The following is a 25,340-nucleotide window of genomic DNA, read 5'->3' as shown; positions in this document are numbered from 1 at the left end:
CTTCTCTCCTAACTTAGTAGCCTACTAGCTAAACTGCAGTAAGAAGGTAAGTAGTAGGTGTGGTGGGTTGGTTAAAATGACGGGCGGCCGGCCGGGCGCGTGCGCGGACGTGGATACCTTCCTTCCCTTCCTTACCTATCTATCTACTCCGTATGTATGTACTATCTATTAATTTCCTCTCCATTCCTGCAACGCGTTCTGCACGGCGGCCCGTGGCACGGGAAGACTTTTAGAAGGGGGGCCAGCGCTATGGCGCTAATTTAGGTGTGTGTGCGCATGCGATGCGAACGGAAAGACGGATGGCTATCTACTATCTATTTTTCTATCTACCTCGGAAGTAAGAACTAAGAAGTAAGTAGGTGTGGTGTGGTGGGGAGCTATCTGTGGTCTACCTATTTGCCCTACAATGGGAATAAGTAAGATACATGAATGAGTGAGTGAGTGAGTGAGTGAGTAATTGGATATTTCTAATAAATTGAAAATCATTTCATCACATCCCACTCATCCGAAAACCCTCGTAGAATAATAATAGCAATAGTATGGAGTAGTAAAGTGATCCGACACCAACCGTTCTGGGGCCCAAAAATATCCCTCATCCGAACAACTAACACACACACACCAGCAAGCAAGACAGCAAGAAAAACCAGCATAATTCCGTTCCCGTAGCGTGCAGGATCGTCAAGGCTCAGCCGCAGTTCCGCTCCACCACTCCACAAGGTGGTTGGAGTAAAATAGAAGGATGATTATTACAGAGTACATCTAATAGCAACTAAGTGTAGTGTAGTGAAACTTACAGGTCAAGAGAAATCTCCTCGGAGTAACTGCGGTTAATACCATGATGTATCCAGATACAAAGCGACTTGCATTAGTAGTTTAGAAAATTACTAGGGGAGGTACTACGAGTCTTCGAAACAGGTTTAGCTAGGCTAGCTGGTAGCCTGGCAAAGCAATTATCGAGAGAAAAATAATAATAATAATAATAAACAGAGGGAATGAATAATAGCGCGCTAATTTCAATTACTTTTGCTGGTTGCATAACGCTACTGTAGGTCTTATGTTGCTTAGGGTGAGACCGCGTAGCACCAGGAACGGTCGAGTCAGCTTTTCAATGGGCTTGTGTGTTATGTACTACTGGGGGAATCCCTGTTTAGTAAAGTAGTAGTGGGTGTGAGGTAGTGGTGATTATTGGTTGTTAGTTAGTAGTGGGTATTATTGGGTGTGCGCGCGCTTCCCACCATTATTTACTACTACTATCGTTGCTGTTCAATGCTGTGGTTAGATGTGCAGTGGCAACTGGCAACTGGCAAGGTTACATATCATGCAACAATCAGGCCGAGGAGCTTTCTCCACAGATGGGAGAGCGCGGACATATTGCATACATAGAAAGGTGGATTAGTTAGTCGAGATAGGTATAGTAGACTGTGGTTGACAATCACATCTTACTAGACCGGATGGGGTCATTGGAGTGCAAGTCAGCGAGGTATTATTACTCCAACCACCTAATTGTTGGTCACCTATCTTGAATTAACCAAACACACTTCAAGGGTGTATTATTAATCTCGTCACCGTCGCACGTTGCTACTTATTTACTAGTATGTCTGGGTCTAGATGATTAAGGCGATGGTGTGGGAGACCGACTAGAAGACATTTAATTGGCTACTATTCCAACAGGCCAAAACGATGTGGAGGGGAGGGCCTCCCGTGCCAATTGCAGTGTGGAGGGATGCCCACCGGCCAGTGCAACACCACATCGTGACGGACTGCAATTACTGGTCGAGGCTGAAGAGTGGAGACGCTACTGGTGGGGTGGGATAAGAAGGACAACTGCAGTGACAGCGGGCCTATCATCATCCCGGTCCTTAATTTACTCGGCCATTGGGGGATTGTCGGAGCTACTAAGGAATGGCGTGCTACTACTTCAGTCGCCCGTAATTAGGGAGTTATATCCGGCCATCTGATAGCAAATCAGCCCTAGAGGCGTTCCGTGCCCCCCTGTGGTCAACCAGAGCATGTAACAGCTATTCAGCACCTAGATCAAGGGCACATTGTATCCCAATGTCGACCAGGGCTACTTGAATATCCCGCATCGCACAGCCTGCGCAAAACGGTGGTTAGCGTCCCTGGAGTATCCGCGAAGAAAGCACGCGTGAGATCCCGATGAGGCCAAGCTTGGTACCTCGACTCGGTGCTTACAGCCTTATCCTGTAAGTATTATTACTTTTGTGACGAGGCCCACGGCCCGTGCAGAAGTTATCTCGCGCCCATGATGCCATCTTGCATATCCGCTCGAGCAAAGACCACCAAGGCGCCTGTATTCCACGATCGCCATGCACGCCGTCGGAGATTTTTCTTCTCAGGCTGCCTGTTACTCGCGTCGCGCAGGATCGACAATGCGATTGTTCTATGCTTCGTATGGATGGGTAGCTGTCCGTACGGAGTACAGGAAGGCTGATGACGCTGCGGTGCACCATATCGGACCATAGTGGTCCGTGACACCCGTTGCTAGATCCCTGTCTGTATCCTGTTGCCAAGCTTGCTCGGATTACTAGCTTGATGCTTCATGCGCCTATCATCGGTGCAACACGTCCTCTGGATGCGTCTCAGATCGTCGGCAGCTTCGCATATGTACACGCTCGAGTCGGGCGGCTCTAGGTATCCGCATCGCTAGTTGACGTCTGTATAGTACAGCGTTCGTCGCATCTCGCGGAAAAGCAGGGAGGTCTCGTTCCTTGTTTCTCTCTGGGGATTCAGGGGAGCTGGTGAATCTCAGATGCATCAAGTCGTATAGTAACACGATCGCACCCGCCCCTAACCCACAACGCCCTCGGACCAGCCGTCTCCAGTAGAGCGCTAAGGAGGCACTGGTAGGAGATCTTCCGCAACGGGACCCCAGACTGGTTAGGTTCGGATTACTCGGTTTCTGACAGGTGTACTAACGTATCGTTCCTCGGTAGCCTTGACGGCGGATCGAAGGTTGCGGCAACACCAACGTGATGATTGGCATCTCCGCAATTGGTACCTGTATATAAGGGGATGCTAGCGTCCTGCCGACTACCCATTTCTTTCTCGAGCTTTAGCAGTAGTAGCTGGTTCTGGTGGTGACGATGCGTGTGTGTAGATCCAGGGTATTGCGTACCTGCTCGATCAATACCAATAATACCACCGGTGCACCACCTGACACCGCACTAAATGGCACTTGAGCTGTCGGTGGCCTCAGGTGTCGAGGGTCTGTGGTCAGCCAGAAAGAGGGGCCGTGCGATGAAAGGAACTGAAGGAAATAACCTCGGAAGGGTGTAAGAACCGCTGGCGAGCTCAGCTCACTCCTACGTGTCCGCTATCCATGGGTGCGATGAATTATGCTTCGCACGAGTCATACTGCTGTTTCGATATGGTTGTGCAACACCGGTCGACAACGTCCCATTCTCAAGCCATGATCCCAGAATTTTGAGATTCTCCTACCCTCTTCATTTACAATGCGCGGATAAAATCTTGCATATCCCACCGTCGACGTATCGTAGACGGACCATGGACCCCGTGCTAGATCCATGCATGGAAGCTGTCCTCAAACACCTTCACTGCCAGCAATCATTGTTCAACGTTCTGTCTGCAAGCCCATAGACGTCATAACGTGGGATGTTGCCAGACATGTTCAACCAATCGGCCATTTTAGCACTCACGTCGGCAGCAAAGGTGGGCGGCTAATCCTGGGTAAATGGGATCCTCGTGCAGCACTATAGGTTACCATGCAACACCATCCCTTAACGCTGCAAGGAATCTTGGTTCCATACGGACTTCAAATCATGTTAGCAACCCAGTAAGTACATGGGATATCTCTTTTGTGCGCTTGTTGTTGTAAGTCGCTGGCACTTTACAGGGATCTCACAGGCTCCAGCAGGACGGGCTTTTGTATGCCGCTCGGAGTATAGCTTTCATTCTGTAGATCGCGCGTCTATAATCCATGACTGGAATATATCGGTTGAAGACACAGGAATCGTATTATGCTCAATGTCTACTTGATACTAGGAGTTCTGTTCTAAATCAGTTCTCATTGCGATGGCGCAGCGGTCGTGCGACCAACAACCGCCCGTTAAAGTTGACAGTCAGCAGGTCCGCAACCATCCGCACTTCCCCCATGCACATCCTGGATAAGACTGGACAGTCGCTTGTGCATAATGCGTGGACACTCTAATCAGTGTTGTGTTTGGGCCTGCCTCGGAATGGCGACGATACCTATGCTCAGGCAATTTAGCATGGAAGTCAAACTCGCGTGCGCCAGTCACCTCTTTGGAATTGGAGACGAGATTGGCCAATGCGACCAACGTGGACACGATACTTTGGAGGGAATCCTCGTGTTGGTTGGTTGTCCGTTCCCGGAAATCGAGGGCGAACGCGCTGTTCCTAGGGAACCGACCCCAGTGCTTCAGGGGACGCCAGTCCTTGGGGAAACTGACCAAGATGATCAGCTATGGGCGGCGCTCAGATCCAATCAACGGGCAGTGGAATGTCGGAAGCTACTAGTGCAACCGATGAGCTCCGGATTATTTCGCCCACGGCCTTTGCCAAGTCTTCATCGTCGTCCGCTTGACAGGGAAAGGTACTCCACTAGGCAACGATCAACTGCCCGATGGGGGCGTTGCGGAAGATGAGGTGAAACCGAACAAAAAAAGAAGTCGTCAATTAACCTTAGTAGCCGGGACCAAAATTGGACACCGCCCGATGGAAGCGAGGAAGGATGAACCTAGGTAGTTGGATGCCTAGGCACATCTGTGTTCCATCGTGGAGAAAAGATGGCTGGGGGAAGTAACCGCCATTCTCGTTCGTCGGGATTGGTACGGTCTTCGCGACTTTGACTTCCCAACAGTTTGTTAACACGATGAGGTATCAGCTTGGTACCATACTTTGCAGCTCACCAAGGAGTCATTCGTCTTTCTTTCCCTCCAGGCAGCTCACTTTCCAGCCGGTGGAATGACCTCAGGGGTCCCACCCGCAGCAACGGATCGAACGGATACGATTGGCAAAATACCCGCTGGATCCAGGGAAATCCCCCACACGAACCTTGAACCTTCTCATTCGTCCTCCCCACAAAATGGCGCAGGCTCGGTTTTCCATGCTGCGGTCCGGTCGTGAGACTAGTGCAGGAGATAGACTGACGGACTGACTGAGAAGTGAGAAGATGGTCCAGTGCTCCAGCTCCAGCTCGCAACCGGTCCTTCCTTTTCCTGTCTCTCCACCCCCCAACGTCTTCCTTCCTTCCTTCCTTTCCTTGCCAAATTGGCGCCAGCTGCGATTAATTACGATCAGTTCCATTGTTTCCCTCCATTACCCTGATTGGGGGGTTTTTGAAGCGGCGCCAGCCGCCACCACATATGTAAGCAGTTAAGCAGGGCTAGGCAGCCCACCGACTCGGGCGTAGCCGTCGAAGGTTTAATGGATTGGTTTCCCTCCAACCCCAACCAGCCGACCCGTCGACGTGGTTTCTTTTTCCCTCTTTGTTCCTACCCCATACGGATTACGGATACTTCTGACTGGGATCTCGCTTCCATCGTGGCTCCTGCTAAAGCCGGAGGCAATAGTGGCCGATCCGGGCAGTCACGAGGTCTGGGGTTGAATTCCACCCTGAACTCTGGCTCCTGCCGAGAGAAACGACCCAAGAGGCTAAGACGGGCCAAATAACGGCTTGGAGACCGAACCGGTATGGTTCTCTTACGGCCTTACCATATCTTACCCTTTCACCAGCGTCAATGTTACCTGCGCGCCGTATCAATAATTACCCCAGGTCGCACACCAAAAAGCAGGACCGGCCACAATCGGGCCTGCAGCCCGTGAGCCTGCCTGATCCAGTTAGCCTGCATACTAGTCCGGTAGCCTGAAGCGCCCTTGACTTTTAGTAGTGACACACCAACTCACCGGTAATCTAATCTGCAATACATTTGCCGATGATAAATGACAGTGGCCGGTTGGAAAAAAGAAACGCTGTAAGTAACGCGAGATAATCATAATCTTCTTTCTATCTACTGTCGTCTCTTGGCTAGCAACCCTTTGTGGATTCATTAGCTGCTTGCATCGTCGGGATTCCCTGGATGCTTCAGGACCCAGAAGAGTATGCGAGGTTCTAGAAAGGCAAGGCTGTGTTTGTGTTGTCTCCGAATGGCACCGCCTGCTTTACCTCTTTCTCAGTCAATACGTGACAGACCAGACTGAACCTAATTCAACACACAGACTTTATGTTGTATCCCGGATGGGTGCGATATTCTGGCATGCAGCATGAGCTTTTTGATTATCCCCTATATTTTGGATCACCTTAATCAACTATTCCTGCAGCAAACTGGCCGTAGTCTTCAGGTGTTGCTCTGTGCTCATCCTGTAAACACCGGTGCCCTTTCTAGAGATCTCCAGCGACAAACACAACAGCTCCAGTTTGGATGAATTCAAAACCCTTCCCCCAAGCCACAGCGAGCATTTGAGCTCCTACACCAGTCACTTTCTACAAGATTGAACAGAGCAAGCAAGAGTACCGTCGACAAACACTAAGAATACTGTCTCAAATAACCGACAACACTAATATTCTCCAAGTAGAACACAACTTATGCAGGCCTAGGTACCAGACCACCATCCTACTAGTGTGTCTTCATAGAATGATGTTAACCCAGGTTTAAAAATAACGATATGGTCATCATTGCTAGTGCTTCGTATTCCATGTCTCATTGGAAGTTGCTCTCAAGACAATGAGAGGGAATTGATGATCTTGACGAAGCTGGTCATGCACGACTAGTCCATCCTCAGGTCTGTCCCTTCTTCTGCCTCCTTGTTAATGCCTTGTACTCTCGGCCGTGTCCCCTGCCGAAGGGCCATCGTTGACATTCTAGACGACGGTGTGTGTGTGTCGTAATGAGGATCATTCCACCGACCATGGGACGGGCTCAGATGGCCAGGTCGCGGTCTACGGAGATAGCTTCTTTTCCTCTTGTCTGTCTCTCTAGCTGGCTAGTTAATTAGTTAGCTTACTAGGCAATCATCCCACTAGCAAGGGAAGTAACTCGAGATACTACCTGCCCAGGAAGTAAGTGATCGGAGAGAGACCTGCGTGACGGGCGAATACCCAGGAGATACGAAATTACAATACGTGCGGCCGGGATGTGACCGTATTGTGGGCTGGGACAGCATCCACTCCCCCGTGACTGGGTTGTGGGGCCCGCTTTCTGGCTCTGGCCCTGTCATGGCCCATGCTTTCCCTCCCAAAGCACGCCGGACCAGAGCCACCCGGCCCACTCCGTTTCCCGTCACGACCCATTATTGGCTGACCGGCCGTGACTAAAGCTGGATGCTGTTTCGTGGGTTTGTCCCGCAACATTCGCCGGGGTAAGTTTAGTTAGTTAGACGGGCCTCTCACTGCTCAAGCTGGTAAAATGTAGGTTGCAAAATAGAAAAAGAGAAATTGAAAAAGGAAGGGGGAAAGAAAATTGTCACTTTCGGCCTGGGTAGCTAAGGTGGTAGGTTGTAGTCCGGCCATCAGTTAGTTGGGAGGCTAGGCTGGTCTGTTCGTAACCGGAGGGAGCGATCCCAATACTTCAGGGAATAATATGGAGTAATAAATCGAAACGAAATGACATATCTGGCAATTGGAGATGACTAGCTAACTAGTTGGTTTAGCAGGTGAATGGACCGCGCCTGCTTACGACATACCATCGACCTGCCACTAGATAACCCGACCAGCTGCTCGGAGCATGTACCAGTTGAGTGAGTGAGTGAGTTGAAAAGAAAGAAAGAACAGAAAACAACAGAAATAACAGAAAAAGAAAAAGAACCACTGCGAACGATCCTGCGAGTTGTTCAGTTCTGGTGCTCCCCGTGCAACAGCCAGACTACTAGGGCGTTTCCTTGCTGCGGCAGAAGCCACTAACTGCTGCGGTTCCTGCTCGTACTGACACCCTTCGGAGAGTACAGCCTTACAACCACCCAATCCGCGCTCATCCCCCATCCCCCAATTCATCAGTCATCCTTCCTGCTCACCTTCCATCCCTCTTAATTACATCTATCTAACCACCACTACAACTACTACTACTATTCTTTTTTTTTTTACTTTCATATCACACCCCTCCCTCTCCCCATATCCCCAACCCCAAAGTGTCCTTTTCTTCTCTTCCTTCTGAGCTCTTTTTTTCGGACCACATACCGCCCTCTTGTCTGCTTATCAGCAATTGATTAAAGCACAGCTACTACTAGTCGGCTATCTCCGGCTTATCCACCGACTCACACCACCATCGCGGCGCATGTCCGCGCAACTGACCTCCATCCTATCCTATACCACAATCCTCGTCTAAGGAATCCAGGTCCAATGGTCACTGGCATTCGTGGGTGATTTAGTCCATCCTCACGAGTCTTTCCGTGCGCAGAGCTTAGTGAGTAGCCACCCGTGGGTTTCCCCTGGAGCCTGGAAACTCAACCCCTGCTGATTACAGTTGCTAATCCCGAGATCGATTGCCTCTCCTCCCAGGAACGGAGCCACTTCGCCACCCACACCCACTTGGTCTAATTCCTTTGTAACGGTGATCCTATTAATCGTCTACACTTTATCAAGTTATCGCCGCCCACAATTATTCTTCCTTCAACCTACCTTGAACTACTACCCCCCCGAATAACGGCCTTCTTGTTTGTTCTTCTCCCCGACCTTCTGTCCTGACTTGGTGAGCTTCCCGTGGCATTGCTGCATTCTATTCGCTGCATCTTTTGTCCGGACAACGAACCAAGCTAATTCTGATCTCATTGAATCAGAATGCTGTCAATGTCGCATCCCTTTCGCAATCTTCACCAGTAGCTTCCTTTCGTCACTTCTACTGTCCTTCCTCTCTTGGCAGTGCTTTGTCGGCTTCATCTACCTTATAAACAAACCCCCCGCCTCGCGCTATTCCAGACCCCGCCCCCGCAACCAGTGCTTTCGTAACTGGTTCCCACAAAACAGAAGAACGTTCTTAGGATGTTACTAGATACAATGGTCGGCCAGGACCCGGCCACGAGCCCCAAGGTGGAGGACCTTGCTAGTATCAGCGAGATCCCGGTCGATGTGCCTGGTGAGCTTATGTTCTTCGAGGAGTATGCTTATCTATCCGTGAATCCTAACAAGACCAGCTGCCCCCAAAGAGGACTCGAAGAAGGAGTCCAACGGCCAATCTGATTCCAAAAATAATAATGTGCCTCCCCCCAAGACTGACAAGCCCCGCCCTCATGGATGTACGACCTGTGGCCGGTCTTTCGCTCGGTTGGAACACCTCAAGCGTCATGAGCGTTCGCATACCAAAGAAAAGCCCTTTGAATGCCCCGAATGCGCGCGTTGTTTCGCTCGTCGGGATCTCCTTCTCAGACATCAGCAGAAACTACACATGACTACAACGCCATCATCACGTCCCAGAAATGGTCGACGAGAGAGCACGGGAGGCGCATCCACTGGAGCGAACCGGGTTCGCAAGAACTCAATCGCTAGTAACTCCAGTAACATGCGTCCCAGAGCAAATACCATCAGCCATGTCGATGGGGCTTCCTTGGGAATAGTGAACACCTCGAATCCTCCACCAGCGCCAGCTGGCCACTCGGGTCATACTTATCATGCAAGTATTGGCTCCGCGTCAGTGGGTTCGAACCTGGATTTTCGAGGTTACTCTTCAGGTCACCATCCTTCCATGAATGGCTTGACCAAGCTAGAAACATCGGGTTTGCCCATGGATCTTTCTGGTGGTCTTCGCACTGCTCCTGTTTACGGTAGCTTTGACATCAATGTCCCAGATATGTTCATGGGCCATGGCAGTACCATCAACCCAGCGCAGCTGCACTTTGGAGGCTCACCCCAGACCTACGGAAACGACTCGCCATCATCCCCATATGCCCATGGTGCGCATCATATGCCTCCGGCGGATGGGATGATGGAAGATGATTTCAGCTTCGATTGGATGAACACCTTTGACCCTGCTATGGCTATGGGTAAAAGCGCCGATTCCGCCATCGATGAGTCGTCCCCTTCTGCAATGAGTACGGGCAGTCAGAGTGGAATCAGTGAAGCCATGATGGATGGCTCACATCGCTACTCCATCTCTTCAAACAGCTGGCACAACCCGTTTCCCCCACATTCGACGGCGGCCGCCGGCCAGTTTCCCCTCGAGTACACCTCATCTAGCTTCAACGATATAGGCATTCCACCGGAAACGGTTTCGCCCAAGTCATTGATGGCCCAGAATCCTTTTGCGGAAACCTATGCAACTCCTCCATCCATGACTTCCGTTGGCCAGCCCTTAATGGGTGGACATTCGCAGAGTATGTTTTCATCCTCTATGGCAACAAACGGAGAATCTCCTAATCCTTTCAACCTCCCTTTCGCGAATAGTGCCCTACGAACTCACCATTCCCCAAGCTCCACGGATACCTTTACAGACTCCACCCGACAGGCTCTATTAGCAAGCATGGCGCGCCCTACCAGTCTCAATCACCGCAAGTATTCCCAGCCCGCCAGCGGCATGATTCCCTGCCGCGATCTTTTCTCCCGTTCCTCCACTTTCACCGGCTCCGGTCAATTACCTAGCACCTCGGACATGCAACGCTACATCTCAGCATACATCACGTATTTCCATCCACATATGCCGTTCCTTCATATCCCGACCCTTGACTTTCAGGCGCCCGAGTACACCAACAATCTGCGGACTCCCAGCGGCCATCTCAATCTCAGCTCTACCGGCATCACTGGAGGTGGTGGCTCCCTGATCCTCTCCATGGCGGCAATCGGGGCCCTCTACGAATTTGACACTGCGGCCTCCAAGGACTTATTCGAAGCTGCCAAGAAAATGATTCAACTCTACTTAGAGGAGCGACGTAAAGCGGACATGTCGACCCCGGTCGGGCGCCACAGTAACGCTCGTGACAGCTCGGTGCACAATACGCCGCTTTGGTTGGTTCAAGCGATGCTCCTCAACGTCATCTATGGACACACCTGCGGCGACAAAACATCTGCTGATATTGCGAGTACGCATTGTGCCGCGTTAGTCAGCCTTGCCCGGGCGGCTGAACTGAATCGCCACCTAGATGCGAAAGACCTCTCTCAGGATTACCTCACTGCCGGACTTGCCAGCCGCGTTGGTACTGACGCTGACAGTTGGGGCCAAGCAGGGCAACCAAAGGAGAGAAGGGACTGGTTGGAGTGGAAGATCGTAGAAGAGCGAAAGCGAACTCTCTACGCAATATTTGCGCTTTCATGCTTTCTTGTGTCGGCTTATAACCATGCACCCGCTCTGACCAATTCCGAAATCCGCCTCGATCTGCCCTGCGAAGAGGATCTCTGGGCCGCGGAGTCCCCACAAGCGTGGAAGAAGCTTGGTGGACAGTCAACACCAAAGAAGGGGCTGTCCTTCTCCGCTGCTTTGACTACGCTGCTTACCGCCAGTCAACGAGAGCAACAATCGTCTACAACACAGGCCAAAGCATCTGGCAACGATGCCTCCGAAGCATCTCCCAGTGGCGAACTCAAACCTAGTACCTTCGGCTGCTTGGTTTTGATATATGCTCTTCACAATTACATCTGGGAGACTCGTCAGCGTCACATAGGCCGGCAGTGGACATCACGAGAGAACGAAGCCATGCAAGCACACATCGAGCCCGCACTGCGAGCCTGGCAATCCGCTTGGGCCAGCAATCCTGTGCATAGCTTGGAACGTCCCAATCCTTTCGGTGCAGGGCCCCTCTCTGCTGACAGTATCCCGCTGTTAGATCTCGCGTATGTCAGGCTATTCGTCAATCTAGGAAGGTGCAAAGAAGCATTCTGGCAGCGTGATTGGAATGCGATGTCAGATGAGCTTGCGCGTGGAACAGGTGTAGATCAACCCATGGACGATATACCATCCGATGTGCTGGACCCATCGATCACGGAAGGTTCCCACCAGATTGATCATCGGCGCGATTCAGTGGCAGATCTGGGTGTAGGTGATCTTGCTATATCCGGTACTCCCACCCAGGATCATCCTCTGCAGACTCTCATGGGCGTATACCGACCTGGCCAAACCAAGCGGGAAAGGCATCTGCGCAAGGCTGCCTTTTATGCAGCTGACTCAATCTCAATGTCCGATCAACTAGGAAATACCTTTGCTGAATTCACGTGCCGGGAGCTGCCCATTCAGTGTGCCATGTGCACTTTCGACTGCGCTCAAGTGCTGGCAGAATGGATCACTACTGTTCAGGAACGCGTCGGCCCCTACCTAGGTGTTCTTGGCCAGGATGACGTCGACCTCATGCAAGCTACCAGCCTTCTCTTACTCGAGGAAGAGGACTGCAAACTGTTGGGCAAGATCAAAGAGATTCTTTCCAGCGTTGAAAATAAGATGCAGAGAGAAGTTCAAAGCGGGGTAACCATGTCAGCCCTGAGCGTCCTACAACGCCTGCCTAGTGTTGTTGAAGGGGGTTATGGCAGCAAGATTCTGATTGCCACGGCAAGTCTCCTTGACCGGGCCGCTGTGTGGCCAGTGACAAAGCTTATGGCTCGATCACTAGAAGCCCAAGCTATGCGGCTGAAAGAGCGTGCTCAAAACTCGACCTTGGGAGCCAACAACTAGCTCTATAATGAGGATGGCTTGATGGCATTGTAAAGCTGATCATACACTCTCTCCTGGCAAATATTGCTTGGCAACCCTCCCAGACAGACTTGCTGTGCTACCATGGATTGGCACTATTGGCCACCTCAGATCGTCTCTGCATCTCAGGCATACGCCACACGCGTTTCATTAATTCAAGCTCCTGACTGTTCCGCATCATTGTGCATCAGAATGATGGAGGGTGATTATTGAAGCAAGTAGGATCCCCTCACCAAACTCTCGAGTGCGATCAATGGCGGATGACCTAGGAAATAACCCTTCTGGTAATCCTCGCTAGAATGCGCCTTTACCCTTCATGGTCCTTGCCTGACTGGTCGGTGCCAACAAAGCACGTGTTCGAAACGAGCTGACATACTGTTTGACGGTGCCCTTTCTCCCCCTACAACCCCTTCACGGATCACGCAAGTGCGATTATGTTTTATTATTGAGTGCCTCTTTCTTCTGATGCCGGTTTTCTGTGCCACTACCAAGAACTGTTCTGTGTATTTTTGTTTTGATTTGTCATATCTGGGAAAGGCGGGACCTTGACAACCACCAGGGAGGTTTAGTTGCTTGTGAACCTAACGACTGGGACATGGATCTTCACGATACCCCAAACCATTTCTGATGACTTGCAAGCATGACGATCCAATATTGAGACGATAAGTGCCATATGTTGGAGTTGGAGTATTTGATTTTTATCATTTGTGCATATATTATATATAAAGCGTGTACATATTCAGACCATGTGAAATTGAGATCGAATGAGACTGGCATATTGCTTCCATCGCTGTTCCTGGTTCAATATATATTTTATACACATCGTAATGAACACTAGTCACTAGCAACAAGTACTTATCATGGTTTCATCATCGCAGCCCTTCCGCCGTCTCCAGAGCAAGTGGCATCCCATAGTATACAATAGTACTAATCGAGAAGTGGCGTCTACTAGTATGAACCCCTTCATCGAATCGCATTGATTGAATGCCTTTGCTCGAACATTCAAACAGCCAAATCCCTTTAAGGATTAATAGGGCCTTCTGGCGATAACCCCACGTGGGTACCCGTTGCCATCCACCAACGCCTACAGCTGAACCAATCCATAGTATATTTACCATGATCAATCCAAAATCTCATACTATCACCTGAATGGACATCACCATGAACACAATGACTACCAACCAACCCACCAACCAATTATCTCCTCTAAGAAATCAAACGAACGAGATACATGAACTCAATGAAAATATATATATATATAAAGCTTCGAATTGATCATCCGTTCTACTTTTAGACCATAATACACCATATACCGTAAATAAAAATAACTACTACCGAATCTATACAATAAGTCTCTCGAAAGAGTACTTGCCCGCCGCTTTCCGCCGCAGATAGCCAATCTCTCTGCTACTTCTCGTCTTGACCTCACCAGTGGACAGCTTGACCTTGGTCTTGCTGACATCGTTCGATCCAGCCTTGAGCGACAACGGCAACAGCTTGCCGCTAGCGTCACCCTCAAGTCCATCATCGTCCTCCGTAGCGCCGAAGACCATCAGGTCTGCGCCGTTGAGCTTCTCGAGCCGCACCATCGCAGAGGTAGGGGTATCGCTACCGGAGTCGACGGCGACGGTGGTGGTGGCGGAGCGGATGGCGCTGTTAGCGTAGCGGAGGTATTCGTGGAGGATGCCCTTGAGGTAAGTGGCCTCTTCGATGCCGGCGAGGGCAGCGGAAATTTCGGACTTCAGGTCGGCGATGAGTTCCTGGTCGCGGGCGGTGATGGAGTCGTCGACGCCCGAGGCGGCGGAGATCCAGCCGGAGGGGCCGATGGCGTCGACGGAGGCGTTGAGGAGGTCGACGATGGTGGAGAGGGAGATCGGGGGGTTGGTTTGCTCGGCGGGGACGGGGATGGGAGGGGATTCGGTGAAGCGGGAGGTGTAGCCTCCTGTTGCGAGGGAGAGGCGGAGGTGGTGCACCATCGAGATAATCTCGGTGCGGGAGAGGGCGGAGCGGATGGAGGTGGTGATGGCGGGGAGGGGGTGGCGGTGGATCTTTTCGAGGGTGGTGTTGAGAGCGAGGAAGATGTTTCCGAGGCTGGGTTCGGCGTGGGAGAGGGCCAGGGCCTGGGTGGGGGCTTGGTCTTGGTCTTCGCCGTTGGTGAGCGCCTTGGGGGCTTCCTCGTCGAGGGTGACGGAGCGGGAACGAGCGGTGTTGATGAGGAGCTTGAGGATGTAAGCAAGCTCGTCGGTGGAGAAGAGAACGCGACCTTGGAGGACATCGATGAGGCGTTCGAGGGATGGGTCCGATTCGGTCAGGGCTTGGATGAAAGATCCGGTGGGGAGGGATGGGAGGATACGGGGTTTGAAGGATCGGCGGAGAGCGATCTCGACGTTGTTCGGCGACAGGTGGCCGATCTGGATGAGCCATTGGCAGGTTTGCTGGGGCCACAGGTTGATGGACAAGCGGAATGAAGACGAGGCTGACAGCTGGTCCTGGCTCGAGGCATCATCTTTCAGCTTGAATATCAGGGACAGAAGATGGACTGTTGTCTCCGGGTTGACGTAGTCCTCTGGTGAAGGGAAGCCGTTGGAACCGAAGTAGGCCAGTACTGCATGGTCGAAAGCATCGGCGTCCTGGGCCTCGGAGCACTGGTGGAGGTCAGCAGTCAGCTTGTTCCAGCGCTCGACTTCTTCGGGCGATGAGAGACCCAGAACTGCTGTATCCTCGGTGCGATGCTTTTTGGCGGATCCGATACCCCGGCCGATAGCGTCGATTAGCAAGCCATCCCTGGACCGTTTGAGGGAGGGGTTGGCAGTGTTATGCGACGGGCTCAAGTCGAAAGCGAGCAGAGTGTTGTCCTTGGTAGCAATGGCAACTCCCAGCTTGGCGTAGTAGCTAACAAACGTTGTGCGCGCCTTGATGCCGGAGGCACTGGCTGGGATGTCGCCGACAGCGATGTTGCGCTGCACGGATTTGTATTGCGTATCGTAGACGGCGATCATGGACTTGCCGGCACCGATCACGGACTGAGGGGAGATACGCATCAGGGAAGAAAATTCCTCATTCTCAAGAATAAACTTGGAGGTCATAGTGGGAGTGTACTGTGAGAGATCGAAGTTGATGTATCCCTGTCCGAAGGAAACGTTCAGCCCAGCTGATCCAGCATGGAAGTACCACTGCGAGCCACGGGTCTCGATCGTCTCAGGCCCATCAATGTCAGGGAGGTTGAATGTGATCAGGTGGCGCATCTTCTGGCTTTCGTCGTGGCCCGAAGAGGAGGCATTGGCCGGAACGGAGAACATTTGGACCTTCACGTCGCTCAGTTTCGTGTGCTGGGAGCCAATGGGTTGCGAAACAAGCAACAGCACCGAGGGTTCGTCGACACCGGTCTCTGTGAGGTTTCCAAAGGCTAGGGCGGCCAGATCTTGTCTGCGCTTGAACAAGGATTTCTTCGCATCTTCGAATTCGACGAGGAAACATGAGCGGATCTCATGAGTTGTGCTGGTTTTAGCGACCTCGCTGTGCCGTAAGCTCCAATGCTGGGTCTTCAAGTCCGAAGACAGGCGCCGGACGCGACCGTCTTGATGAACAGCCAGAACATCGAACGATCCTTCCTCTTCCTCCTCCTTAGACTCGGTCGGAACAATGCCAACGAAAACCGCAGGACTTTCCGAATCGGTCACTGAATAAGACGAGGAACCGATGGAAGGCGCACTAGATCCGTTCCCGCCATTCTCCTCCACGAAAGACTTGATCTGCTGTTTCACGGCGACGTAGGTCTGCCTCCTGACAAGAGACTTATTGATCTTTCTGCGCACCGAGCAGGGCTGGCAGGAGAACGCGGACTGAGGTGGGACGGCGTAGGAGGTCACCAATTTGGGTGTTTGGATCTAGAGAGAGTCGGCGAGTCAGTCTCTATTATCCTGCCAATGCTGAGTCTTGGAGTTCATGCATACGTTGTAGATATTCACAGCCTCTCCATCGACCGCAACGACCACTTCATGTCTCTTGCGCTTTTTTGAGTCGGCCAAGCTATGCACTTCGCCCAGGTGGGTTTTACCAGTAGAGGCATGCAACGGGCGCGGCAAGTGAGCCAGAACCGACGGAGGCTGCAGATCCATGATTGTAAGAGCCGGTCCAAAAGAATGCGATCGAAGCGCGACCGTTCTCGCCGAAGAGCTGAGGCACCTTGAACTTCCTGAAGAAATCCATTCTGTATGGCTTCCCGAAAAATTTCCGGGCTTATGTTGCGCCGATCTCCGGGCGGTGTCTCCCAATGGGGTTAGGGGCCACATGACTGCGGGTCTTGTATGGATTGGGTATGGTTTGAAATGACGTCCAAGGCGGGCATTATTGGCTCCCTCGATGGCCGCGCGGAAACACGCGCTGCTTCGCGTCGATTTCGTTCCTTAATTGCTTATCGTCGCTGCAGCTGAGAAGCTGACTCCAAACAATATCCTAACTATCCGCTCCTTGACATTCTTACCCCAGTTCATGTCTTAAGTACCCCTTTCGCCTAATCGTATTCCCTTCAGACGATGAGCACTGGCTCATCTCATGGATGCATCGTGGTGAGCCAGATTTAGTATGGCTATGGGACAGGGAGAGCAGCGTGCCATCCATCCGTTCTTTCGAAGAGGTTATTGTCTCCTTCGGCTTCCCCATGTCCATTGATGCTTATATTTTACAGAACTTGGGATATCCACGAGCCCAATTGGCCAAACACCTGTCGGCAATCACTCTTACGAGGGCCCGGAGCTTCTGCGCAAACAACCGCCCAGCAACCATGTCCCTGCCCTGTCCTCTTGCCCCGAACCGTCCCCTACGCCTGTTGCAACACTAGATCATGACCCTAACGCCGACCGGAGGAAGAGACGGAAAACAGACAAGGAGAAGTCGAACCCAACAACGTCGGGTCAGGGATCTGTGATGAACTATGTCATCTCCAAAGATGCGCGATCTCAGGATAGAGATACCACCTCAGTTGCAAGCGAGAATGCAGATACGGCCGATGATGGCCTGGCGCCTCCGGAGTCCAAGCCGGAATCCAAGGCTGGCACTGAGCCCGCTACTCCTGCTTCAGAGGGGGTGGACACGACTAACCAAGGGTCTGATCACGAGCTTGCAGCCGGCACTGCGCATGAAGCGGTGACAGAAAGAAGGTCACCTCGGCAAAAAACGATCAAATTGAACCCTAACGGAAAATTGTTACCTTCTCCTGTGGCAGATAAATTCGAGGATAAGCCGAAGAAGACGAGGACCAGCAAGCGTAGCAAGGTGGACTCCCAGAAGCTTACCGGTTCCGAAAGCAGGGTGGTGATCATCCGATACGGCATGGAAAGTAGTCCGAGGGAACGGGTAGGAAAGCTGATTGACGATATACTTGCTGGTCACAAGAAGCATGGCGTCAAAAAGGCCTCCCAGCCTGTGGCCCCCGCCTCTTCTACAGTCGCACAACAGCCACAGAGACCTACTCATCCATTCTTCCTGAAGAAGTCCACGCGCAAGCAAGACACCACAGACTCGCAGTCCCGAGAACCTAATTCTACCAATTCACAGCCCTCCAGGGGAACAGGACTTGCAGCGCGCCCATCTCCTGGCCGGGATACAGCATCAACAGCCGTTCCTTCCACCACTTTCACATCGTTTAAGCATCGTCGCTCTAAGTTCCCAGAACCTATACAGCCAATTTGGCCCCCGCGCGACCTAGTCCATGTCCGAGGCATCGAACACAACACCCAAAATACAGCCACTTCCAACCCCGTGATGCGGGATTTGAAGAAGGCAAAGATGGCTGCTATTAGCATCCATGACAACGAAAACGTACTTTTACACCAAATTCGGCAATACTCGTCAGACTCTCCGCAAAGTCTGAGGATTCCCTCTAGACACGTCGCTAGCGGCAAGGTTATACAAACAGCCGTGACCAGACAACTATCGGCATCTTCTCACGACAAAAAGACGCTCGTGGGAGCCTGTCACCCAGCCCTTAGAAAGCTCCATTCCTCACTTCCCAGTTACATGACTCCATTCGATCAAGGGGCATTCGAAACGTTAAATTGGGCTCAAAAGTATGCTCCTCAATCGGCTGACCAAGTTCTCCAAACCAGCAAGGAAGCATACATGCTACGGGACTGGCTGAAATACCTTATGGTTACAACAGTCGACACCGGTAAATCCTCCAAGGGCGATGAAAAACTAAGAAAAGGTGCCGAGGAGAAGAAACGAAAGAAACGCAAGAAAGAGAACTTGGATGGCTTTATTGTCTCAAGCGAAGACGAGGCATACGAACTGGACCCTGTTAATGAATCAGATGATGAACTAGCGGGAGATGTCACCACTAAGAGAACCCTGGTGCGGTCCAATGATCTGGCTCTGAGTTCGAAGTCAGGCGCTGATAGAGCTCGCGTATCCAACGCAATTCTCCTCAGTGGTCCTCCGGGATGTGGTAAAACGGCGTCAGTGTACGCGGTGGCAAAAGAGCTTGATTTTGAAGTTTTCGAAATCAACCCGGGTAACCGCCGTAGTGCCAGAGATATCGTGGAGCGTGTGGGTGACATGACACGAAATCATTTGGTCCACAACGCGAAGACTGGCGAAGTATCTGTCGCAGATGGGCCGGATGAAGCGCCACCCGATCACAGGCAAAACAAATTGATGGGCTTTTTCAAGTCTGGAGTCGCTAAAGACTCCAACGGGGCTCCCAAGGTCGACGTGAATAGCGCCACTCAAGTGACCGATATCAAGCGCTCTCGGAACCAGAAGCAATCACTTATATTGTTGGAGGAAGCTGATATTCTTTTCGAGGAAGATAAGCAGTTCTGGTCCGGAGTCATGGCACTAATCAACCAGTCGAAACGTCCAATCATCATAACATGTAACGACGAGAAACTTATCCCTCAAGACATAGGATTTCATGCCATCCTTCGCTATCGACCTCCTCCACTAGACCTTGCCGTCGACTACACCCTCCTCCTGGCTGCAAATGAGGGCCACATGCTCAAGCGCAACGCTGTTGAGGACCTATATGCGAGCAACGGCAGAGACCTTCGACGGACCGTCATGGAACTCGGATTCTGGTGCCAAATCGCAGTCGGGAGCGAAAAGTCTGGTCTCGATTGGATTATCGACCGGTGGCCACGGGGCTCAGATCTCGACCAGAATGGCGATCCGCTCCGAGTGCTGAGTTTGAACACTTACGAACCACACATGGGCTGGTTTAGTCGCGATATGTTGTTGTGCGACGGCATAGATGCTGATATAGAGACCCAGCGCGAGGCCTTTAATTGGTGGCACCTCAGCACCCAAGAGTCGGAGAGTAAAGCTGACGCCAAGTCTAACCTTTCCAAATCACCATTGAACCCAGTCTCGGCCACAACGAACGCCGAGCGGCTTGATCAGTTACGGCAGGCATCCGAGTTCATGGATATGAAGAGCGACCTGGATATTCTTGGCTCCTCTTGCTCGATTGAAGCCAAACTGGTAAGCCATGACGTCTGTCATACCACATGATTACCAGACATTGACTTTTTCTTTAGGATATTGTGGATACTTCGGCTCCTTTCATGCCCGAGAAGCAGCGATCGAACTACGCTGAAGGCTACACCTTACTCGACACCTCTCTCGTACCTGACTATTCGCAGACGCAAACTGCCATTGCTTGTACTTTTGAGGTCCTGCTTGGGAGAGCCTTTCGGCATGAAGATGGGCAGGACGAGGCTGCTCGAGCCGCCCAGGTGCTGGAGAATGTCGCTAAGCCCGAGTCTGCGAATACGTCCGAAGCAGGTCTTCTCTCCGCATTCGCGCCCATTATGCGGGCTGACCATGTGTTTCCTGCACCTACGGGACGCCTGGCCCCCTCATTTGAGAATGGCCTAGCGCCTATCGCCGAAGATCTAGGCCCGTACATTCGGGGCATCATGTCCTATGACATGCGTCTCGCACGATATCGCCATTTGCTGACCGGCGCGCTCTCCGAGGACCAGAGCGGTACGAAACGCGGGCGACAGACCAGGGCTAGCCGAGCGGCGCTAGAAGGAGGGAGCAAGGCTCACACGCGGAAAGAAAGGTGGTTCGCATCCGATGCGAATCCATCATTGATCCTAGCCACTGGCAAGCCAGAATGGCAAGATGTCTTGGTGCAGAAGGGATATTTTGCGGTCCCATCCGGTGGGGAAAGCATGCCGGAATGCCATGAGCAAACATCGGAGAGTTCAAGTGAAGGGGGCATCTAGCGGCGGATAGATGCACGAGATGGACGCGACTGCATTCTCTAAGCGAACGTATATAGATACCTAGATACCAGATGAAGAAATAGAATAATGTGCAAGATGTGTTGTTGTTGATGACAGAGTAAAGTGCAGTTGAACCATGGTTGTCGAGGGGGTCCTTGACTTGCCAGCCGCACTAGCGCCTCCCGCCGGTGGAGCGCCGACTTTCCCCCAAAGAGACAGACACTCGCTCACTTGCACGCGTTGCTGCTGTCTTATCATCCACCCCCCGAGGAAGAGCAGGCCCTTTTCCCTCGTTGGCACCCGATTGTTCATCGCTATCATTTCAATCGGCTGTCTACTATTATTCCCATCTGCTTGATCTGCTTCTCTCCAACCCTCCGTGGCCGTAGAGGTGTCTGTCGTGGTGGTGCCCTTTCGCGCAGCACTTATCACCTCATTGCTCCTCTCCGACCGAGCTCCGCTTCGTCACTGCCTATCAACAGTCGCATCCATCGTCCCCAGCCACCACCGTCTCCATGTCTCTGTTCGGCACCTCGCCGGAGGACTCTCCACTGGCTAATTCGGCCCAGAGGTCCAAGGCCTCCCTTTTCGCAGACGAGCCGCCGTATGGCAGCAATACGGGCAATGCGAGCTCCTCCCTGTTCGCCGATGACGACAGCTCCGGCTCACCCTGGATGAGTAACACCAATAAGAGAACGTCCAAGGAAGAGATCGTGAAGACTCTGCTGCCAGATTCCGATGTCCCCGAGAGCTATATCGATGCGTATGATCTAGTCCTTAGTGCGGGGGACCGCGTTGGAACCGGTGTCGGGTTGACGTCCGTTCGGGAAATACTGTCGGGCAGTGGCCTGAGCGCCACCGATCAAGCGAAGATACTCAACCTTGTTATCTCGGGCGATAGTGACAGCTCCAATGGTCTTGGCCGGGGAGAGTTCAGTGTCCTACTAGCGCTCGTGGGTCTTGCGCAGGAAGGCGAGGACCTTACGTTTGATGCGGTGGACGATCGACGCAAGAGTGAGTTGGCGCTGAAACTTGTCTACTTTAATTAAGCCACTAACGGGCGCGGCGTGCAGAGCTTCCTGTGCCGAAAAGCTCTTACCTCGACGCATTGCGCGCCAAACAGGAATCATCGGCTACACCTGTCCAGTCACAAGACCGTCCCGCTACGCCTCCTCCTCCTTCCTCCGCCGCCTTACGAGAACCGAGCTCGACTCAGTCGCGACGATCTGCCCGAGGGTCGATGGGTAGCTTAGAGGCGGATCCGTGGGGTAGTCCCCAACTGCACCGTGGTCACAATCATGCCCAGACCGAATCTGAGCACGCCGTTTTGAATGGGTTTGGGAGCGTGCGATCGGGATTCAATGCCTGGTCGAGTAGGGCCAGTGAGGGGGATCATACACACGGAGCGTCTGATAACGGCCGTGCCAACGGCCATGCCGATGCTCCACCTAGCAATACTGGATTTGGATGGGGCGAGAGCACGGGGAATACATCTGAAGGCAGTGGTGGTGGACTAGGAGGGCCTGTCCGAGCAGGGCTTGGAGGCTTTGGCTCCTCTGGAAGTGACCAGGGCGAGCCCAATCCCCGTCGGCGGTCGTTGGGGATAGGCCGGGTCAGCAGCCCCCGTCTAGAAGAAGTCATAACGATAACGCTACTCCCGGAGAAGGAGGGCATGTTCATGTTTCAACATCGCAATTACGAGGTAAAGTCGGCGCGTAGGCAGAGCACGGTCGTGCGACGGTATAGCGATTTTGTCTGGCTCCTGGACTGCCTTCACAAACGATACCCATTCCGGCAGTTGCCTTTGCTTCCACCCAAGAGACTTTCAGGTACGTTTGAACAAAGCTTGTTAAAAGCTCTCCAAGATTACTTACCTGGTAAAAGTCAATGGCACTCACCTTGCAGCGGATTCCAATTCCTTCCTTGAGAAGCGTCGCAGGGGACTCGTCAGATTCACCAATGCCCTCGTTCGTCACCCGGTTCTCAGCCAGGAGCAGCTGGTCATTATGTTCCTCACCGTCCCTACGGTACGTCTGATCTTCATGTCTCATTCTGTGCACTTCTAGATGGGGAAGCTAATGTTGGGTAGGAACTTTCGGTGTGGCGTAAGCAAGCCACAATATCAGTACAAGATGAGTTCACCGGCCGAGCCTTGCCTCCCGATCTAGAGGACTCGTTACCATCGGACCTCACGGACATGTTCGATACGGTTCGCAGTGGCGTCAAGAGGTCTGCGGAGGTATACATCAACCTATGCACTTTACTCGAGCGTCTAGCCAAGCGCAATGAGGGGCTTGCCGCGGATCATCTGCGATTTTCGCTCGCTCTTCAGTCGCTTACTGAGATGACGCGAGACACGTATGCCTTTGACACCAACGACGTGCCGTTGCTCAATGAAGGCATTAAGGCCACCGCGAGGCACCTCTCAGCCAGTCAGAGCTTGCTGGAAGATGAAGCACGAGCCTGGGAGGAAGGGATGCTGGAAGACCTTAAGCGCCAACGGGACTGCCTGGTCAGCGTTCGCGAGATGTTCGACCGGCGGGACCGTTATGCACGCAACAACATCCCTCAGTTAGAAAAGCGGATTGAGAACAGCGAGAGAAAACTGCAAGAATTACGGGCGCGTACCCAGCCGGTCAAGCCTGGGGAAATTGAGAAGGTAGAGGAATCAATTGTCAAGGTATGGGCTTTCTACAATTTCGAGGGTGTAGCGTGGAAGATGAGAAAGGGAAAGGAAATGGCTGACCTTGCATGTTACACTGCTGTAGGACAAGGAATCGATTGTGCATCAGCACGCACGTGGGGTGTTCATCAAGGAATGCATCCGCAACGAACTTATGTATTTCCAACAGAGCCAGTATCACATCAGCCGGCTCCATCAGGACTGGAGCCAGGAGCGAGTGAAATATTCGGAGCTGCAGGCTGACAATTGGCGGTCACTGAGCGATCAAGTGGAGGGCATGCCACTGGGTGATTAGACTTCGACTGGGTCCAGTCTGTTCCCCGTGTCGCTGTTGGCACGTATGTCTCGATAAATGTGTGTGACTTGTCAATGTGGGAATTACCGGCGGTAGTCTTTGGCTCAGAATCTTGTCACGTTTATTTGCTTCTCACGCGCATAATGTCTCGCTTATTTTCCCCTCCTCTGTTCCGCCGTATTTGCTACGACGCTGTTCCATCTATGCTGCTGTGTTGTTTAGCCTGAATTCTGTTGTCTTCTCCTTTATTTTTCTTTCTTTTTTTGCCCGTGATGTGTTTGTTTGTCATGCTTCCAAGTGACTCCTGTTCTCTCCGTGGTCGGCTGCAGATTGCAGGGATGATCTTTTGACACATGGTTGGGTTGCTTTTTGGGACTGACCTGCAGGAGAGAGTAACACACTTGCATGCAGAACCAAGTCAAATCAGGCATTCATCGTGGGTCCATCTGTCTGTCTGCCTCGTGCTGGTAATTTTTTTTCTCCCTCAGGTGACTTGAGTTCAGGTGACTGGTGGGTTATCCCGAAATTTTCCATGAATAGTGAGTAAGTAGTAGACCCAACAAGCACTAAGTAGAGCTATATCCACGCATTCTGTAGATGCATAGTACTCGAAATCAAAGCTCTCTCAACCCTCGCCACAGATTATGATCGCCAACCACTCATCCACAAATACATCAATTGAGGTATTCTACCAATACTAACTATTAACTAGACATTTAGTATTGTGTATTCGCGCGCTAGCCGGGTTAAATAAAAGCGAAGACATCATCACCCACAACACCCCTGACCCTCATTGGCTAGTTACAGAACTACGCAGTAGTAGTAATTTAGGTGCAGTCAGGAACTAAGTAAGTTACTACATACATACATACATACGTATGATCAATTCTCTCGAGTCACTCAGTTCCTGCCTGTTCACGTGGAACTCATTAGTATATTAATGTGCAGGTTACTGCATATAATGAGTAGTAGTAGTTAGTCGATTGCTGAGCATTGCTAAAACTACTTACTAATGAGTAGTAGTAATACTTAGTCACTGACTCAAGCAAGATCCGTAGACTGCAGGTGCAGTAGGTAGGTAGGTAGATAGATCCCATCGGTGGATTTCCATCATACTAAGTAGTACTTGTAGTTCAGGTTTGGGGGTGGGGGTGGTGTGATATATGCCTGCATCGAATTATTCCCTAGATCCCAGTGCGTCAATTGAATTTACGACTATTAGGCAAGGCCAGATGAGAAGCAGGTATTGGAGGAATTGGAGTAATTTGGAAAGCTTTTGGAAAGGGAGGGGGGAGGTGATACTATTACAATTAGTAGTCGATGGGGTTTGTGTTACCTTCCCAACTTTATAAGTAATTGAACTTCAATAGTAGTAGTGCTATTGAGGAGACTAGTAGAGGGGATGGTGTGGTGATATTGCTTTTTGTTATTATGCCTGATAAGTAATTAAGACTTTTATAATACTACTAATTGCATAATTGCATTTGCCATAGTATCCCGGTTGTGAAGGACATATTATTGAATGTTAT

The 25,340-nt window shown here is 51.7% G+C and overlaps 6 protein-coding genes across 6 annotated transcripts; 4 read left to right on the top strand and 2 right to left on the bottom strand.

Moving 5' to 3' along the window:
* Positions 1-332: 332 nt before the first annotated feature.
* BO85DRAFT_453965 (uncharacterized protein) lies at positions 333-742 on the bottom strand. The gene has a single exon (XM_025661169.1). It carries the CDS (start codon positions 648-650, stop codon positions 483-485), a length of 168 nt encoding a protein of 55 aa, XP_025510362.1. The 5' UTR covers positions 651-742; the 3' UTR covers positions 333-482.
* A 3,208-nt stretch (positions 743-3,950) lies between these two features.
* Positions 3,951-4,809, top strand: BO85DRAFT_201005 (uncharacterized protein). The gene has a single exon (XM_025654535.1). The coding sequence runs from the start codon at positions 4,173-4,175 to the stop codon at positions 4,644-4,646; it is 474 nt and encodes a 157-aa protein (XP_025510361.1). The 5' UTR covers positions 3,951-4,172; the 3' UTR covers positions 4,647-4,809.
* A 4,180-nt stretch (positions 4,810-8,989) lies between these two features.
* amdX (putative C2H2 transcription factor (AmdX)) lies at positions 8,990-12,584 on the top strand (the record flags this gene model as incomplete). Its single annotated transcript, XM_025656532.1, has 2 exons — positions 8,990-9,068; positions 9,127-12,584. The coding sequence occupies 2 exons, from the start codon at positions 8,990-8,992 to the stop codon at positions 12,582-12,584; spliced, it is 3,537 nt and encodes a 1,178-aa protein (XP_025510360.1).
* A 1,358-nt stretch (positions 12,585-13,942) lies between these two features.
* Positions 13,943-16,720, bottom strand: BO85DRAFT_443120 (uncharacterized protein; the record flags this gene model as incomplete). Its single annotated transcript, XM_025658864.1, has 2 exons — positions 13,943-16,489; positions 16,556-16,720. The coding sequence occupies 2 exons, from the start codon at positions 16,718-16,720 to the stop codon at positions 13,943-13,945; spliced, it is 2,712 nt and encodes a 903-aa protein (XP_025510359.1).
* Positions 16,721-16,974: 254 nt separating this feature from the next.
* On the top strand, positions 16,975-20,943 carry BO85DRAFT_407805 (uncharacterized protein). The gene is made up of 3 exons (XM_025657377.1): positions 16,975-17,238; positions 17,290-20,081; positions 20,138-20,943. The coding sequence occupies exons 1-3, from the start codon at positions 17,187-17,189 to the stop codon at positions 20,831-20,833; spliced, it is 3,540 nt and encodes a 1,179-aa protein (XP_025510358.1). The 5' UTR covers positions 16,975-17,186; the 3' UTR covers positions 20,834-20,943.
* A 405-nt stretch (positions 20,944-21,348) lies between these two features.
* mvp1 (sorting nexin Mvp1) lies at positions 21,349-23,811 on the top strand (the record flags this gene model as incomplete). Its single annotated transcript, XM_025658863.1, has 5 exons — positions 21,349-21,847; positions 21,907-22,662; positions 22,718-22,860; positions 22,923-23,513; positions 23,602-23,811. The coding sequence occupies 5 exons, from the start codon at positions 21,349-21,351 to the stop codon at positions 23,809-23,811; spliced, it is 2,199 nt and encodes a 732-aa protein (XP_025510357.1).
* Between the last annotated feature and the right edge of the window lie 1,529 nt (positions 23,812-25,340).

The sequence above is a fragment of the Aspergillus piperis genome (genome assembly GCF_003184755.1).
Source record: "Aspergillus piperis CBS 112811 unplaced genomic scaffold BO85scaffold_31, whole genome shotgun sequence".
NCBI lineage: Eukaryota > Fungi > Ascomycota > Eurotiomycetes > Eurotiales > Aspergillaceae > Aspergillus > Aspergillus piperis.
This window is presented reverse-complemented; position numbering and strand designations above follow the sequence as displayed.

What these genes read in the sequence shown, in the direction of transcription:
- BO85DRAFT_453965 (XM_025661169.1), bottom strand. Translation starts at nt 650, where the DNA reads ATGCTGGTTTTTCTTGCTGTCTTGCTTGCTGGTGTGTGTGTGTTAGTT.
- BO85DRAFT_201005 (XM_025654535.1), top strand. Translation starts at nt 4,173, where the DNA reads ATGCGTGGACACTCTAATCAGTGTTGTGTTTGGGCCTGCCTCGGAATG.
- BO85DRAFT_407805 (XM_025657377.1), top strand. Translation starts at nt 17,187, where the DNA reads ATGGCTATGGGACAGGGAGAGCAGCGTGCCATCCATCCGTTCTTTCGA. An exon ending in CCATCCGTTCTTTCGAAGAG is followed by an intron (nt 17,239 to 17,289) that starts GTTATTGTCTCC and finishes TATATTTTACAG; the next exon opens with AACTTGGGATATCCACGAGC. An exon ending in GCTCGATTGAAGCCAAACTG is followed by an intron (nt 20,082 to 20,137) that starts GTAAGCCATGAC and finishes CTTTTTCTTTAG; the next exon opens with GATATTGTGGATACTTCGGC.